The sequence below is a fragment of the Manis javanica genome, chromosome X, assembly GCF_040802235.1.
Source record: "Manis javanica isolate MJ-LG chromosome X, MJ_LKY, whole genome shotgun sequence".
Lineage (NCBI taxonomy): Eukaryota > Metazoa > Chordata > Mammalia > Pholidota > Manidae > Manis > Manis javanica.
The window spans coordinates 106,247,615-106,263,013 of NC_133174.1; the positions used below are offsets into that span (position 1 = coordinate 106,247,615).

The following is a 15,399-nucleotide window of genomic DNA, read 5'->3' on the forward strand; positions in this document are numbered from 1 at the left end:
TCCTTTCTTCCGCTCCTCTCCCCCTGCCACAATAAAGAGGGCGGCTGGATTAGGATTCAAAAGGGTATAGACAGCCCTTCCTTCACAAGGCCTGCTCCTGTGCAGCGGGTTAGCACATCAAAGGCCGGATAAAATACCTAGGAAAGTAAGGCACCATCCTAAGATCCTTCCAAACTCGCGCCTTCGTTTGAGCTTCAGCACAGGGTTATTGCGACTGCCAAGGGTAGCTGAGAGATTTCAAGTAGAAAAACACTGCCAAACAAAGAAACTTTGGCCATTATTCTGAAAAGGAATAAAAAAAGGAGCAGCAGAACGTTGCTTGCTGCTGCATTGGGACTGAGCAAATCAGTGATTGCAAAAGGGTTTAGTTTTTCGAGAATAAACCCACAGTAATTGGGACATCCGATCCGTTTCCCCAGATACTAGTAGAGCTGTCAGATGGGAGCCGGTGCCGTGACACCCGGGGGTGTCCGCCCAACGGCATCTGGGGGGAGGACTGAAGAAGGGTCGTCAAGGAGAGAAAATGAGGGTCCCCAAGGTGCAAATGCGTTCTTCGGGCCTCTCAAGTGGAAAAAGGACCTTGAGGATTAAGTTTCCTGTCTCCCGAGAGACAGGTCTCAGGGGATAGCCCGGGAAGCTGACGCTTGGGAACAGAAGGTGGGGGAGAAGTCGGAAGTAAGAGGAATGGGGTCGGTGTTTGGCGTGCATCAGGTGGCGGAGGGGACCACCGAGCCAGGCGAAGCCCAGGCTCCCGTAGCGGGTGGGTGTGCTAAAAGCAACTGGGGGTGCGGAGGAGGGCAGCGCACTGCCTCGCGGTTAGCTAGAGGATGGCGTGTGCATGGCGTGAGTCTGGGGCCCCGGCCTTGCAGGTCGAGCTGAACGTTGGGTTCCGCTCTCTCTGCCGCTGGGTAAGCAGGCTCTGGCTGAGGAAGGGGAGCCACGCTTCAGAGGCAAGATGGGGGAACCTAAGCTGGGCTGTGCCCAGCGTGTCTACAGCGCAGGGAGGCGGGGCTGAGAGGCTCCGCCTACTTGGGCCCGCCTCCGGCCCGCCCGGCCCCGCCTTCTCCATTGGCTAGTCCTAGTCCACCGAGCCTCACGCTACTGCTCGCTGAGGGAGGAGAAAGTATCCAGTTCCGGAGCCCTCTCTAGCCCGGCCTAACCTTTACTCCAGCGATCATGGCTGCCGAGGATGTAGTGGCGACGGGCGCCGACCCGAGCGAGCTGGAGGGCGGCGGGCTGCTAAACGAGATTTTCACGTCGCCGCTCAACCTGCTGCTGCTTGGCCTTTGCATCTTCCTGCTCTACAAGATCGTGCGCGGGGACCAGCCGGCGGCCAGCAGCGACAGCGACGACGACGAGCCGCCCCCTCTGCCCCGCCTTAAGCGGCGCGACTTCACCCCTGCCGAGCTGCGGCGCTTCGACGGCGTCCAGGACCCGCGCATACTCATGGCCATCAATGGCAAGGTGTTCGACGTGACCAAAGGCCGCAAGTTCTACGGGCCGGGTACGGCGGCCCGCCAGTGGGGAACAGACAAAAGAAGGGGCCCCGGAGAGGCAAGGGGGAGTGGGGCGCCCCGGAGGGGAGCATGGCAGTGAGCCTGGGAGGGTGAGCAAGCGGAGAGCCGGGCGGTCGTGGCAGGGCGGCGCCCCGGCAGGCAGGGCCCAAGAGGCGCTCTAGAGGGCTGCGGGCCAGTGGGGGACGCGGGTTGCCGGCCCGCGCCAGGATGGGAGTGGAGGAGAGGGCTGAAGCGCTCAAGTCAGGGGTGGGTAGGTGCGATTGCCAGGCAGGAAGCGGGAGTGGGGGTGGGGCACAGCAGAGCGCAGTGCTAGGGAAGCTTCGAAGTTATTGAGTTTGGGGGTTCCTGGAAGGAAGGGTTGGTGTCGGGCTGGAGAAGGGAAATGAGGGTGTCGGAAGGCATGGGGGAAGGGCGGGAGGAGGGAGGCCCAGCCTTGAAAGAGACGACACGAAGATCGATGACGCCAGGAGTAGCCACGGTGGAATGTGGGGGTGCGGGAGACGGAAAGCGGGGATGGGATTAACAGCAGATAGAAGCATTGTGCGTGGTGGTGAATGATGTGTGTGCGTATTCAGTGTATGTGGCTTGTCAGGCGTGTGTGTGCGTGTATGCGCGTGCACTTGGAATGTGGCATGTGTCAGGTATGTGTGTGCGTGTGCTGTGTGTGGCACACAGGGAAAGCTGGAAGGCGAACGAGGGAGTTCCCATAGGGGGAAAGAAGCTGGTTACGGGGAAATAATGGCTGAATATAACGGACAATGGGACTGTGGCAAGATGAGAAGCTAATACAGGATTTTACTCTATAGCAGCAGAGAAAGGACTAGAAGCCAGAAAAAATTAAAAATGGAGGGAGGGAGAAGTGGGAGGGTACTGAGAAACAAAAGGGGTAGGGCTATGAAGGCGCTGGGTGTGGGGATTTCAGGAAAAATCAACCAGAGGGGAAAGGAGGGTGGATGACTGCTGTGCTGTTGGAGGGGGCAGGCTTGAAGCAGCCCCAGGGAAGAGGCTTTTCCCTAACCTGTTTGCGGATCAGAATCACCTGATATGCTTCAGGAAAAACACAGATTCCGGCCTGAACACCCTAACGGAGGAAAGGTCTCTGTCGGGTAGCTCCAGGAATCTGCGTTTTAACAGGCTTCCCCAAGCAAATTTGAGGAGCAATCAGGTTTGGAAAGCACTGCTCTCTAGAATATTTGGAGAGGAGGAGGAAAAGATTTTAGCTCCTCCAATATGGACTCCCCTTAAAACAAGGAGCTCAGGGAGGGTGTCCATGTTGACTGTGCTTTCTTTCCCACTGGTGTGGAGGGAGAGAAAAGTACAGAGGGCAAAGGCCTGGCCATCCCCACTCCTGCTTTTGTTATACTGGCACAGTCCAACTAATCAAAATTCTTAGGTTCTTAAGGAACCCTCCCACCTAGCAGTTTTTCCTTCTGGACAATTTTGAAGCCCTACTTGTAGGCATGTAATGGTCAAAATAATTTGAAAACCACTCCTGTGTTGTCACTGGTTGTGGCAAACCTAGAGGTACTACCAATAAACATAATCCTATAAATAGTTGTTATTACTGAGCCGCACCATTAAGTAACTGAAACGCACACATGGGCTATCATGTGATTGCAGTTTGCAAAGTCACTGAGAGGAATATAGGCCTGTGCACAGAACACAGAACTCGGAGTCAGGCAACCTGGTGCTTGTCCTGGTTGAATCACTGACCATTTGTGTGACCTCGTACAAAGCATTGTTCCCTCTGGGCCTTGGTGGTTTCTCTGGAAAATGGTAAAGATGGCCCATGTGAAATCTCTAAGTCTGCCCTGAAGTATCACCAAGTGAGCCCGTGAATAGGTGACAGCATCATTTGGAAATACTTCCTGTTATAAACAATTCCTAAAAATTATTTATTCAAATGCCTATTCTGTGGAATATAGCAATGAACAAAACATACAAATCTATGCTCATGGAGTTTATAATCTAGTGAATATACATTCTGGTAAATAATATTCTCCAAAGAATTTTAAAGCTCTCCTCAGACAGTATTTAAACACTATTCTGTGACCATAATTTCTGAAAGGGTGAGGTCCAAACCAGGACAGTTGGCCTGTTTTCAAGTAGATTCTACCAGTCCCACTAGAGGTGCACATCAGTGAAAATGAAGGGCTTTTTTCTTAACCTTTAGTGGAAATGGTAGCATGTAATCATAACTGAAAACAACCACTTTTCTTTGAAATCTTACTTGCATTTAAAACTTGATGGTAAATTCTATCTAATCTGTTAAAAAAAAAAATTCCTGGTGGATTGAGGTTTCAGGTGATTGGGCCATACTGAAACTTGATCCATTCTGTTACTTGGCATAGTGGTTACCTACAAGCACCTTGATGTGAGGGTTGCTACTCAGTCTACCTTTGGAGAAACAACACATTGTTTAAAGTACACTGGATTCTTGTCATTTACTTGTGCAATATTTAAATAAGTCTAAACATACACTTTAAGTCCCTACCAAATGATTCACTGCTCTCTTAGACAAAAGTTCAGTATAATATATACAATAGCATTCTAATGTTTTATGGAATTATTGTAGGGTTTTGACTCAGCCTTTTTTCCATCAAAGTTTTATTTGTAGAGTCTCTTCAAGACCACCAAACCAGAGTTGATCTGTGCTCTCTATTGACAGTGAAGATTATGTAACATGGATTTCTGAACCACTGATACTCATAAAATGATTTCTCCTGTACCTGCCAAATGTTAATGTTTAATACACACCACAACCAAAGATCTCTATAAAATACTTTTGACTCATTAAAACCCATCAGAATATATTTATAAGGAAATTTTTTCAGTTACACTTTCATGTTTATTATCTTAAAAAAACATAACTTTCACTGACACAGCCCAAGTGCCTACAACAGAGCCATGCACAACACAGGTTCAGTGTCCTAAAGATGAGTTCGGACCCATGGATTCGGTATTTGGCATGGGAGCACATGTGCACACACACACACTGGAGACAATCATTACGGCTCTGGTTAGCTATTTGAAAGTCACAGGAAATAGGTGATAATGTATAGCATCTTGATTTAGTTTTAACTAAAAGGTTTAATGACTATGTCTTTCCATTGCACTACATAATGATCAGAGTAATAACATCACCTATGGTTTCCGAATGGAATTTGGTATTCATAAAGGGGGCTTTCTTTGTTAATGGGTAAGGAAGCCATTTTATGTGTATGAACCACAGAGAAATTGACTGTTTAATAAAGAATCCTCTCTGTTTTTATTTTGTTTTTAAGAGGGGCCATATGGGGTCTTTGCCGGAAGAGATGCATCCAGGGGCCTTGCCACTTTTTGCCTGGATAAGGAAGCCCTGAAGGACGAGTATGATGACCTTTCTGACCTCACTCCTGCCCAGCAGGAGACCCTGAGTGACTGGGACTCTCAGTTTACTTGTAAGCATTTTTTTAAATTGTGCCTGGATCAAATGCCTACCAGTAATGGGATTCACAGAAATACAATAGTTAATACTAAGCAGCCGGAAATTGGGGAGCATAGTGATAGGCTCCTGAATCTTGACTGGATCTAATTTGTGGCTTGAAGAGTAATGGTAGCAGTGCTAAGTCATTTGCCATGACTGCATACCAAATTTTAGCTAATTTGCTGTGGAAACTTAGGTTTCTGTCTTTTTAATTTTTAAGAGGTTTGCATAGCTTCTACACTAGGATTTGATGCTTAGTGTGTTGAAAGGATAGTGGCCCTCTTGGCTGCAGAAAGGGATTTTCCTAAGCCCTCACTTGCAGAGCTTGCTGTTTAAAAGCAACCCACATTTCTGTTGAAGAATGGAAGACTTGTATTCTACAAAACAACTTCTCTTTGAATCTAATTAAGCCTAACTATAGGCCTCATCTACAGATGATGCTTATAATCTGCCCAGCAACAATGGTGTCTGCATATTTAGAAAGAAAGGAAAAAGGAGATACTTGTTTCCTGGCGTATGCTATGGGCTGAGGTCTTTTGGGGAATAAGGATGAGGGTTAAGTTCAAATTTTGAGAATTAAGAAATTGGTTTTTGTCAAAACTAAGTGTTGTTATTACCACTTTAGGAACATTTTCCCTGCTAAGAATTTGAATAGTAATCTTTCCCAGCTTCAAATCAGTATATAAAGACCATGACCATCACTTTGAAGATTTTTCATTTAAAATGTAGTTTTCTATTTGCTCTTCTCTGTAATCAGTTAAATATTTTTGGCTCTTTTGGCTAAATCCAACCATTTTCATTGAAAATAATGCTGACTTCAGGCAGTTCTGGGTTAATAATTAGCCAGATAAGGCTCCACCTTTAGAGTTTGGATCCCAAACACACTAAGTATACCTTTCAAGTCTAGAGGCGAGTCTTTTTACTTTGACAACATGATTCATCTATCTAACGTAGTCCCTCATTTTTTGCAGCCTAAGGATTCCTTGTAACAGTAGATTCTACTATATGAAACCAATGCATTATAACTGATAACTCACAAAGCTCTCTCTTCTAGGGCTTGCCTTCATCAATAGGGTAAAAAATGTGGGATTTTTTTCCCCTTAAACTAAGGCTAGCTCTGAATACTGTTTAAGACACTTTGGCTGTAGTCAAAGCTGGCGTGGATTCCCCTTAAGGCAGTTTTCTCAGGCGCCACCTGGCTTTTATTTGTCTTGCAATGCCAAGCACTCTAGGGACCTTTGTAATATGTTCAAATAGGGAAGTTCTAACTGTTCCCAGCCATTATTTCACACAAAAGCATCTCTGATTACCTGGTTAGACAGGTTGGTCACTCCTCTAATTTCTACCCATACTCAGAGAAGACTGGTCCTCTTGGCCTCTGACATTGAGATGATTAACCCTGCATTAGCTTGGCGTCAGTTATGCAGCCAGGATGGTGGTTTGCTGGTTCCATCCTTGCTCAAGTCTTTTACATTCTGGTTTGCACTCCTAAATCTGTTTTCTCCAATTATCTCCAGTGCTCTCCTGCCTCCTTTATCACTTCTTTACACACAGCTTTCTAGGGTGGAGAAACATTCTGTCTCCTATTATTGACTCCATCCACTAGGCTTAACCATTCCTTCCACCCCCTATCAAACAACTAAGAAGTGGTTTTTGTAACCACTGATTCATTTCTTCTCTGTATCTCCTCACACCCTCCAGTATAGTTTCTGTCCCCACAGTTGGATTGAACTTCTTTCTCAGGTTCCCAAGGACCCGTTTCTTGCCTATACTACCTTCACTTCTCTGTCCTTGTTGTAAGTCTCTGTCATGTGCCCCTCCAGAGTCGCTCCCTCTCCAGAGCCCCCGTTTCAGTCCATGGAATCTCCAGCTTTCACTTCACTGACTCATGTTCCCAGTTTTCCTTTGAAATAGCTCAGTCCTTCCCTTTCCATTCCCAGGGACAGTCCCCTGCTCCTGGGTCTTTCCTTCACAAGTGGATCTACTCGCTAGCCTCCTGGTCTCCTCACTGTAATCTGCCCTAAACACTGTGGTACCGTTGTTAATGAAGCACTGTTTTACTGTGTCATTCCTTTGTTGTAAATGTTCAGTGACCTTTGCCACCTATAAGTCCAGACACCTCAGGCTGGCTTTCCACATCCTTCATAAATTTCCCCACACTGCTTAGCCACTCCTACTCCTACTGTCCTCCTGCCAACTTGGTCTCTTTATTGCTTCCCAGATATGGTCAATCTCGCCTGCATGCCTGTGCATGTAGTGGTTTCATTTTCTGGAAATCCGTCCCTCCCTGAATCCTCCTACACATTTTCCAAAGCATATCCTCTGTGAAGTGTTCTGTAGCCCTTTGAAGAAGTAATTCATAATGAACCTAAACTACATGCAAACACAGCTCATGTGGACATTTCCTTGAGCACTTGTCAGAATTCACTACCTGTTCTATATTTATGTCTTCTGAACAAAATTCTTAATTCCCTGTTGGTAAGGACTGTGGTATAAGTCCTTTTTTTATCCTTCAAGAAGCCCAACACACTGCTGTATAGATTGTAGCTTCCAATAAGTGCTTTAAAATGAAAAGTGATTTTCTATGAAGAATGAGAATGACCATTTGTTTTCTTCTCTACCTGCAGTCAAGTATCATCACGTGGGCAAACTGCTGAAGGATGGGGAGGAGCCCACCGTGTACTCGGATGTGGAAGAGCCAAAAGACGAGAATGTTAGGAAAAATGACTGAAGCATTCAGTGGAAACATATCTATTTTTGTATTTTGCAGAATCATTTGTAACATTCCAGTCTGTCTTTAAAACATGGTGATTTCAATATTTAGAAAGGTTTTGAACTTGCTGTAATTTTTTTAAATTAACATCACTAGTGACTGATAAAATTAACTTGTCTTAGAATGCATGGTATGTTTGTGTGTCACAAATCCAGAAAGTGAACCACAGTGCTGTAATACAAATGTTCTTACTGTTTTTCTCCTATCTGTAGCTGATACGGGATGAATTTAAATTTGTTTTTCCTGAGAGACAGGTAAGACTTGGGTATTTCCCCAGACAGGTAAAAATGTTAAATGTGCAAAGTCCTTTAAGCACCAGAACAAAGGGATCAACTTGTAGTCAGAATGTTCTCTAAGGACAGCAAATCCCTTACTTCTCAATTGACTTAACTGCATGATTTCTGTTATATCTACCTCTGAGGCAAATCTGCAGTGTTTCAAAGGCTTTGCTATCAATTAAAGAGAGCTGTCCCATAACAAAATGAAATCTCAAAGCTGGACTCAGTTGGAAAAAATACAGTTACTGTTTCTAGACTGCAGCATTGTTCTATGGACAACTCAGATGCCCTCACTAACACAGTTATCTTCAGTGAGGATTAAAACAGGCTCTGAACATTGAAAAGAAAGCTTTTTGGAAGAATCAGCTGGCTTGCCTAAAACCTTAAATATATTAAGAATATTGTAGGACTATCTGACCAACCCCTGCATTCATGGCTGGACAATGTTTGTTTACACTTTGATGTGAGATTGAGGCATGCAGAACAGGAATAGGTATTAGCTCTCCTAAGAGCCTTCACACACACTGCTGAAGAATGAGGAAAGTACCCATCACTAGCCAAGTGGTTTTTAAAGTATATTCATTAAGGTAACAGTTATTCATGTTACAAAATCATAGCTACTGCAAGAGTAGTAGTCAAGTGTCTAGGTCTTTGATATTGGTCTTTTGGTTAACAATAAACTTAGCTTAAGTAGACTGTACAGCTGTATGAATTTGTAAAAGTATTACACGAACAACTAGTGAAGTTTCAAACTCCTGTAATTGTAGTTGAATAGTCATTGTATTTTCTTGTGAACCCGTGTTTAATGGTTTTACCTCAAATCAGAAAAAATGAAGTGCTTTGGTCAGTTAATAAAATGGTTTTACCCAGTATGGTGTGGTGGGTTTTACTGTTTTTAAACCTTAATCTGAGGAACCAGATTCAATCATTTTACTTTGGCTTATACTCAGAGTGTCACTTTTGAGTAATTTTTTTGTATTCTGAAGGAAACAAAGGGGCAAAACTTCATAGAGGCCTCACCAGAAACTAAATACCAGCTTGTCTTGTTAAGAAATAGCTGAATTTATTTTTTGTGACTCATCAAATTCTACCTCTTTAAGTCAGAACATTCTAAAGTCAAAGGCAGAACACCTTCAGGTCTGTAGTAAAGTTATTAAGAGATAACAAAGGCAGGGTTCTGTTCTTGTTCTAATGTATCATCTGATCAGGGATCCTTATACAGTAGTCCCTCGTGTCTGCAGTCTCACTCTCCTTGCTTCAGTAACCCACGGTCAGCCTCACTGTGCCCTCAGAAGCAGATGATCCTCCTGACATGGTCAGAAGGTCAATAGTAGCCTAACGGTATGTCACAATGCCTACGTCATTCACCTCACTTCCTCTCATCATGTAGGCATCTTATCAGCTCACATCACAAGAAAGGTGAGCACAGTACAATAAAATATTTTGAGAGAGACCACATTAACATAACTTACTACAGTATATTGTTAGGATTCTTCTATTTCATCATTAGTTATTAATTATTGAACCTAATTTACAAGTTAAACTTTATCATGTGTATGTCTATAGGAAAAAACAGGATATATAGGCTTTGGGACTATCTGGGGTTTCAGGCATCCCCTAGGGTTCTTGGAACATCCTCCACAGGTAAAGGGGACTATTCTAGCAGCAAAGCTAACTCACCTCATGTCAAAAAAGGATATCGGGTTTGCATATGCAGTTAGTTATACAAACAGACAACCTTTGTCTGTGACTATTACTGTTTTGCCATTTTAATGTTAAAATTGGTGGGTTTTTTTAAGAGGGATGTACTCCCTGACCCACAGAACTTCACAGGTTTCCTTTTTTGTTCTCAAATGATATTGCCTGTTCTTGTTTTCATTTTATTTTTATTACAGTGCCTTTATTTCAAAGGGTAGTTTCTGGGAAGCAGTTCAAAGTCATTTTGAGTTTGGTTAAACTCATTGCTTAGAGCTTATTACTTCTGTGTCATAATTAAATGGGAAAATCTTGAATCTTGTTTGGAAAGTCACAAGCAATCAAAAGCTGATATGATTGATGAGCATTATTTGATTTCTGCTGTCTAATAATGTATACGTTATCTAGGAATTGTCTCACACATAGGATATACTCTGGAAGGGTAATGGAAAGGGACCATTAAATGAAAAGGTTACATGCATTGTCTTCGAAAGACTGTTTCATCTAACACAGAAACATGAGAAACACACAATGTGCCTGTTACTATAGAACCGAAAGCCCTTTCCAGCTGTTTGCCCTTGGGCAATTTGGCATAGACTAACCTTGTGCTATAAGCATCTTGTGTAGAAAAGTTACTTATGGCACATGCCCAGTGCAGTGAGTGCATCCTCCACCAGTCCCCTCCAAATCTCTGAAGATAAGTTTTGAACTTCCAAATGTAACTGCATACATTTTGCACTAGTTTTTTTTTTAAAGGTTCTCTTAACAACCATTTAGCAATTCAAGAGGAGGGAAGAGAATATTAAGATAATAAGGTGTATTACATTTAGAATGAGTTGATGCTTGTCTTTAAATGCACTGGAAGTGTTCTTTATTTTTAAAGCATATAAAGCACTGGAGCATTTGTTTTTCCCCTGGAATGAGAAAATAGGACTCTCCTTGGACTGGAGTCTGTAAAGGGTCCATAAAACCCCAGAGGCTGTAAAGGGATGGAGAAGAGGGGCTTGATGGCAGCAGGGTAGGAAAGGAGCAGGGCTTCTCCAGGGCTCTGGGCACTGCGGATCTGAGCCAGGGCTGCAGCTGCAGAAGAGCAGGGCGCCAGCTGGCTAAAGAAGGCCACCTGGGTCAGGCTGCTGAAAAAGCCAAGGGAGGACAGCAGAAGAATTCAGATAATCTGTGTAAACTCAATGGCTTTCATTTGGAGGACTTTATGTTGTCCTTGCTTCTGCTGTTGTGGCTGTTTTTGTTCTTTTTTAATGTGCTCATTTCCCCCATTAGGTTTCATCCAACAATATTCGAGATCCTCTTTTGTGCCAAGCAACCTGTTACACCATATGCTTTGGAAAAAGGGTGGGAGAAGTTTGGCCACCTTTGCAGCCTGAAATCTCATTTAGATGTGAAGATTAGGCTACTCCTTTTACTAAATTAAACAGGTGTATCTGATGCCAAGAGGAAAAAACATCCAGAGCCTGGTTAAAGCTTCAATCCCAAATAGCCTGATTCCCCTTCATTCACAACTAAATCAACATCGTATTGATTACATGTAAAGGGATATTACTATAAGGCAGGACTTTGACCTAAAGGACTCTGATCTAAAAACTTCTCAAATCCAACTGGCATATTCATAAAACATATTACGTAAAAGATGCCATTTTAGAAGATGAGGGAGTGTGGTTACAACCAGCACCGCCAGTGGGGGAGGTGTCAGGTGAACACCCTTTTGCTTCCACCTGTTTTCATACAACCCCTGCAAAGGTAGCTCATCCTCAGTACCAGCATCTCTGGGTTCCAAGCTATATTTGCTGCCAGTTCAGTGTCTCTCCATATCTGTGGCTGCTCTGCAAAATGTCACATTCACCTTACCTCAAAGGGTCAAACAGGCAAATCCTAGATCCAGAACAAGCATCCATACAGCCCATGGTATTTCAAAAAGGGCTCTTGGAACCCAACAAGGACCCTTTCAGCTCTAAAGTGCCCAGATTATACTCTAAGGTACAGTCTGCCTTTGTTACATAACACTTAAAGGCAGTTTGCTGTACATTTTCTGTGAAAGCACAGTTAACTCTTGAAAGGTCCAAGACTGACTACTGACGGCCCTCACTTCCCTGCCTAGACTCCCCATCACACAGCCACACTTCTTTTTGGATATTCTGTAATTTTAACACTTCTACCAAGTGCTGAAGGGATGAGATTAAATTCCACATAGTGCATTTTGCTACCTTCTAATAGCACTGATAAAACCCTTGCTGAAGGAAGGATAGTCTTAAGTCCAAATATCATTATTTCAATTTTCCCAAAACGAAAAGAAAACTGTGATCTAGAGTCAGTTCCCACACACTAGCATTGTGAAGGGAAAAGGGGCATAGAAACTATTTAAAACTAGACATACATTCTCACAGAAAACGTTATTGTAAATGTACAACATTCTAGCCAATACATGTGGCAAATGAACAGACTATTTACTAAGACAATTTTATTTTTAATGTATCAGAAAATTAGATATGTTATTTCTCTAACAGTGCAAATAAGAAAAAGGATCACAACATTAGTGCAAAGCAGCAGACTACAGGTAGAAACTCCCCCTGCCCTCCAAAGTGGAATTATCAGCTTTTATTTAAAAGTTAGCATTTTAAAGTCTTGCAACAAATAAAAATACATTTATCTGGTTCTTACTTTCAAAATTACCAGGTTACATGGCTTCCTACCTGAGAAATTCAAATAAACTGAACAAAAACACATTGAAAGATTTCTAGGTTTCTTATAGCACTGTCAACAGTACACACTAGGAAAAACATGAAAACACCTATTTATAAAGACAAAGTTTAAAGTTCAGGCCCTTAGCTACTTAATAGAACATGGAAAAAAGATGAGAAAAATACTTTTGCACCTCTTAAATAACACCACAACAAAGAAAACAATGTTAACTAATAAGAGGTGATCACAATATTTTTGGTTCTATTTCTTTCTTACCAAGCCATTCAATTGACAAGGACAAAATTAGTTGTTTTTCTCATTCAAGGTCTACACAAAAAAAGAGATTAACTTAAACCTAGGATGCATTATCACAAGACATATAAAAATCCAAGGCTGTACAGAAAGTAAACACAAAACCAGTCCTGGGATAGTATTTAGCAAATCAACAAAACAAGACAAAAAAATATTATATAGACATGACTTAGCACCAGTTCTATTATACAAAAAAAAAACTGCACATGCTGTATTCTGCAATTTATTTTTATGTCTGGTTACTGAGCAGCAAATTGTTTTCATGCCCAAAATCTCTGCAAGGAAAAATTATCAAATGGCAGAAGATTTTTTTTTTCAAGACAGGCATAGCTGCTTTCCATTACAAACCCATGTTGTTTGTTTCAGTGGCATGAAACATGAAAAAATAAGGAGGCATGGTCTCACTGGAAGGGAATAATACATAGTTATCAAAAGTTGTCTGACAAAATGCAAGCTATTCACAGTTTAAAAGGCTACTCTGGACAACAGTACTTGGAACATTAATCATCACTGCTAGTCCTCAGAGGAGAAAAGGCACTCACCCTATGAGCAATTTTTCAGAGTTGACAAGCCAAACCTAGTTTTGATGGCAGAGTCACTAGCTTGAAAGTGGAACTGAATACAACAGAGCCAATAAATCATTTATTGGCTTTTATCTTATTAGTAATAAACATAATCTGCTATGTTACATTCACTTCTGAACTTTTGTGTGTACTTGTGGCTCTTTAGATAAATTAGATTTTGTAACCCCTTCAGGTTGCTCTGGAGGCTGGTTATGAGCACATACTGTGCCTCATCATTTGGGGCAACCACACTGCCTGGCATCCCACGTCAGCTCTATCAGCCAGTACTTTTCTGCAGAACATCAAGTTAAGACTGAAACAAAGCATATCATATGAAAATGTTGCCTTTCACTCCTTCTGTGGATTAAAGTCACCTTTCCCTGCTGCCCGCAGTCTAATCTCATTGATGTGTTCAATTGCCAAATCAGGTATAGTTGTGTTGGGAGGAAAAAGGGTCATCTACTGCCCTTGAGGTCCTAAATCCAATATAAGGCAGAATGAATCAGCTGAACTTTCAAAAGAATATTCACTGCATTAAGATGTAAGTCTTTACGAATCTAGAAAATAGCTCAATTTAAAAACATACTCAAGAAGTTCAAAACCAGTAGGTAAAAAGGTAAATTGTTTAGGTTTAGAGTTTATACATCTATTGTCAAAATGGCCATCCTGCCTCAAGCAATCTACAGATTCAATGCAATGCCTATCAAAATACCAACAACATTCTTCAACGAACTGGAACAAATAGTTTTAAAATTCATATGGAACCACCAAAGACCCTGAATAGCCAAGCAATCCTGAGAAGAAAGAATAAAGCAGGGGGAATCTCGCTTCCCAACTTCAAGCTCTACTACAAAGCCACAGTAATCAAGACAATTTGGTACTGGCACAAGAACAGACCCACAGACCAGTGGAACAGAATAGAGAGTCCGGATATTAACCCAAACATATATAGTCAATTAATATATGATAAAGGAGCCATGGACATATAATGGGGAAATGACAGCCTCTTCAACAGCTGGTGTTGGCAAAACTGGACAGCTAGTTGTAAGAGAATGAAACTGGATCATTGTCTAACCCCATACACAAAAGTAAATTTGAAATGGATCAAAGACCTGAATGTAAGTCATGAAACCATAAAACTCTTAGAAAAAAACATAGGCAAAAATCTCTTGGACATAAACATGAGCGACTTCTTCATGAACATATCTCCCGGGCAAGGGAAACAAAAGCAAAAATGAACAAGTGGGACTATATCTAGCTGAAAAGCTTCTATACAGCAAAGGGCACCACCAACAGAACAAAAGGCATCCTACAGTATGGGAGAATATATTCATAAATGACATATCTGATAAAGGGTTGACATCCAAAATATATAAAGAGCTCACACACCTCAACAGACAAAAAGCAAATAATCCAATTAAAAAATGGGCAGAGGAGATGAATAGACACTTCTCCAAAGAAGAAATTCAGATGGCCAACAGACACATGAAAAGATGCTCCACATCGCTAGTCATCAGAGAAATGCAAATTAAAACCACAATGAGATATCACCTCACACCAGTAAGGACGGCCACCATCCAAAAGACAAACAACAACAAATGTTGGCGAGGATGTGGAGAAACGGGAACCCTCCTACACTGCTGGTGGGAATGTAAATTAGTTCAACCATTGTGGAAAGCAGTATGGAGGTTCCTCCAAAAGCTCAAAATAGAAATACCATTTGACCCAGGAATTCCACTCCTAGGAATTTACCCGAAGAATGCAGCAGCCCAGTTTGAAAAAGACATATGCACCCCTATGTTTATCACAGCACTATTTATAATAGCCAAGAAATGGAAGCAACCTAAGTGTCCATCAGTAGATGAATGGATAAAGAAGATATGCTACATATACACAATGGAATATTATTCAGCCATAAGAAGAAAACAAATCCTACCATTTGCAACAACACGGATGGAACTAGAGGGTATTATGCTCAGTGAAATAAGCCAGGTGGAGTAAGACAAGTATCAAATGATTTCACTCATATGTGGAGTATAAGAACAAAGCAAAAACTGAAGGAACAAAACAGTAGCAGACTCACAGAACCCAAGAATAGACT

At 42.2% G+C, this 15,399-nt stretch overlaps 1 protein-coding gene across 1 annotated transcript; it reads left to right on the forward strand.

The window, feature by feature from the left end:
• Window positions 1-1,080: 1,080 nt before the first annotated feature.
• Window positions 1,081-8,906, forward strand: PGRMC1 (progesterone receptor membrane component 1). The gene is made up of 3 exons (XM_017643234.3): window positions 1,081-1,504; window positions 4,802-4,957; window positions 7,611-8,906. Exons 1-3 carry the CDS (start codon window positions 1,177-1,179, stop codon window positions 7,712-7,714), a joined length of 588 nt encoding a protein of 195 aa, XP_017498723.3. The 5' UTR covers window positions 1,081-1,176; the 3' UTR covers window positions 7,715-8,906.
• The last annotated feature ends 6,493 nt before the right edge of the window (window positions 8,907-15,399 follow it).

What these genes read in the sequence shown, in the direction of transcription:
- PGRMC1 (XM_017643234.3), top strand. Translation starts at nt 1,177, where the DNA reads ATGGCTGCCGAGGATGTAGTGGCGACGGGCGCCGACCCGAGCGAGCTG. An exon ending in CCGCAAGTTCTACGGGCCGG is followed by an intron (nt 1,505 to 4,801) that starts GTACGGCGGCCC and finishes TTTGTTTTTAAG; the next exon opens with AGGGGCCATATGGGGTCTTT. An exon ending in CTGGGACTCTCAGTTTACTT is followed by an intron (nt 4,958 to 7,610) that starts GTAAGCATTTTT and finishes CTCTACCTGCAG; the next exon opens with TCAAGTATCATCACGTGGGC.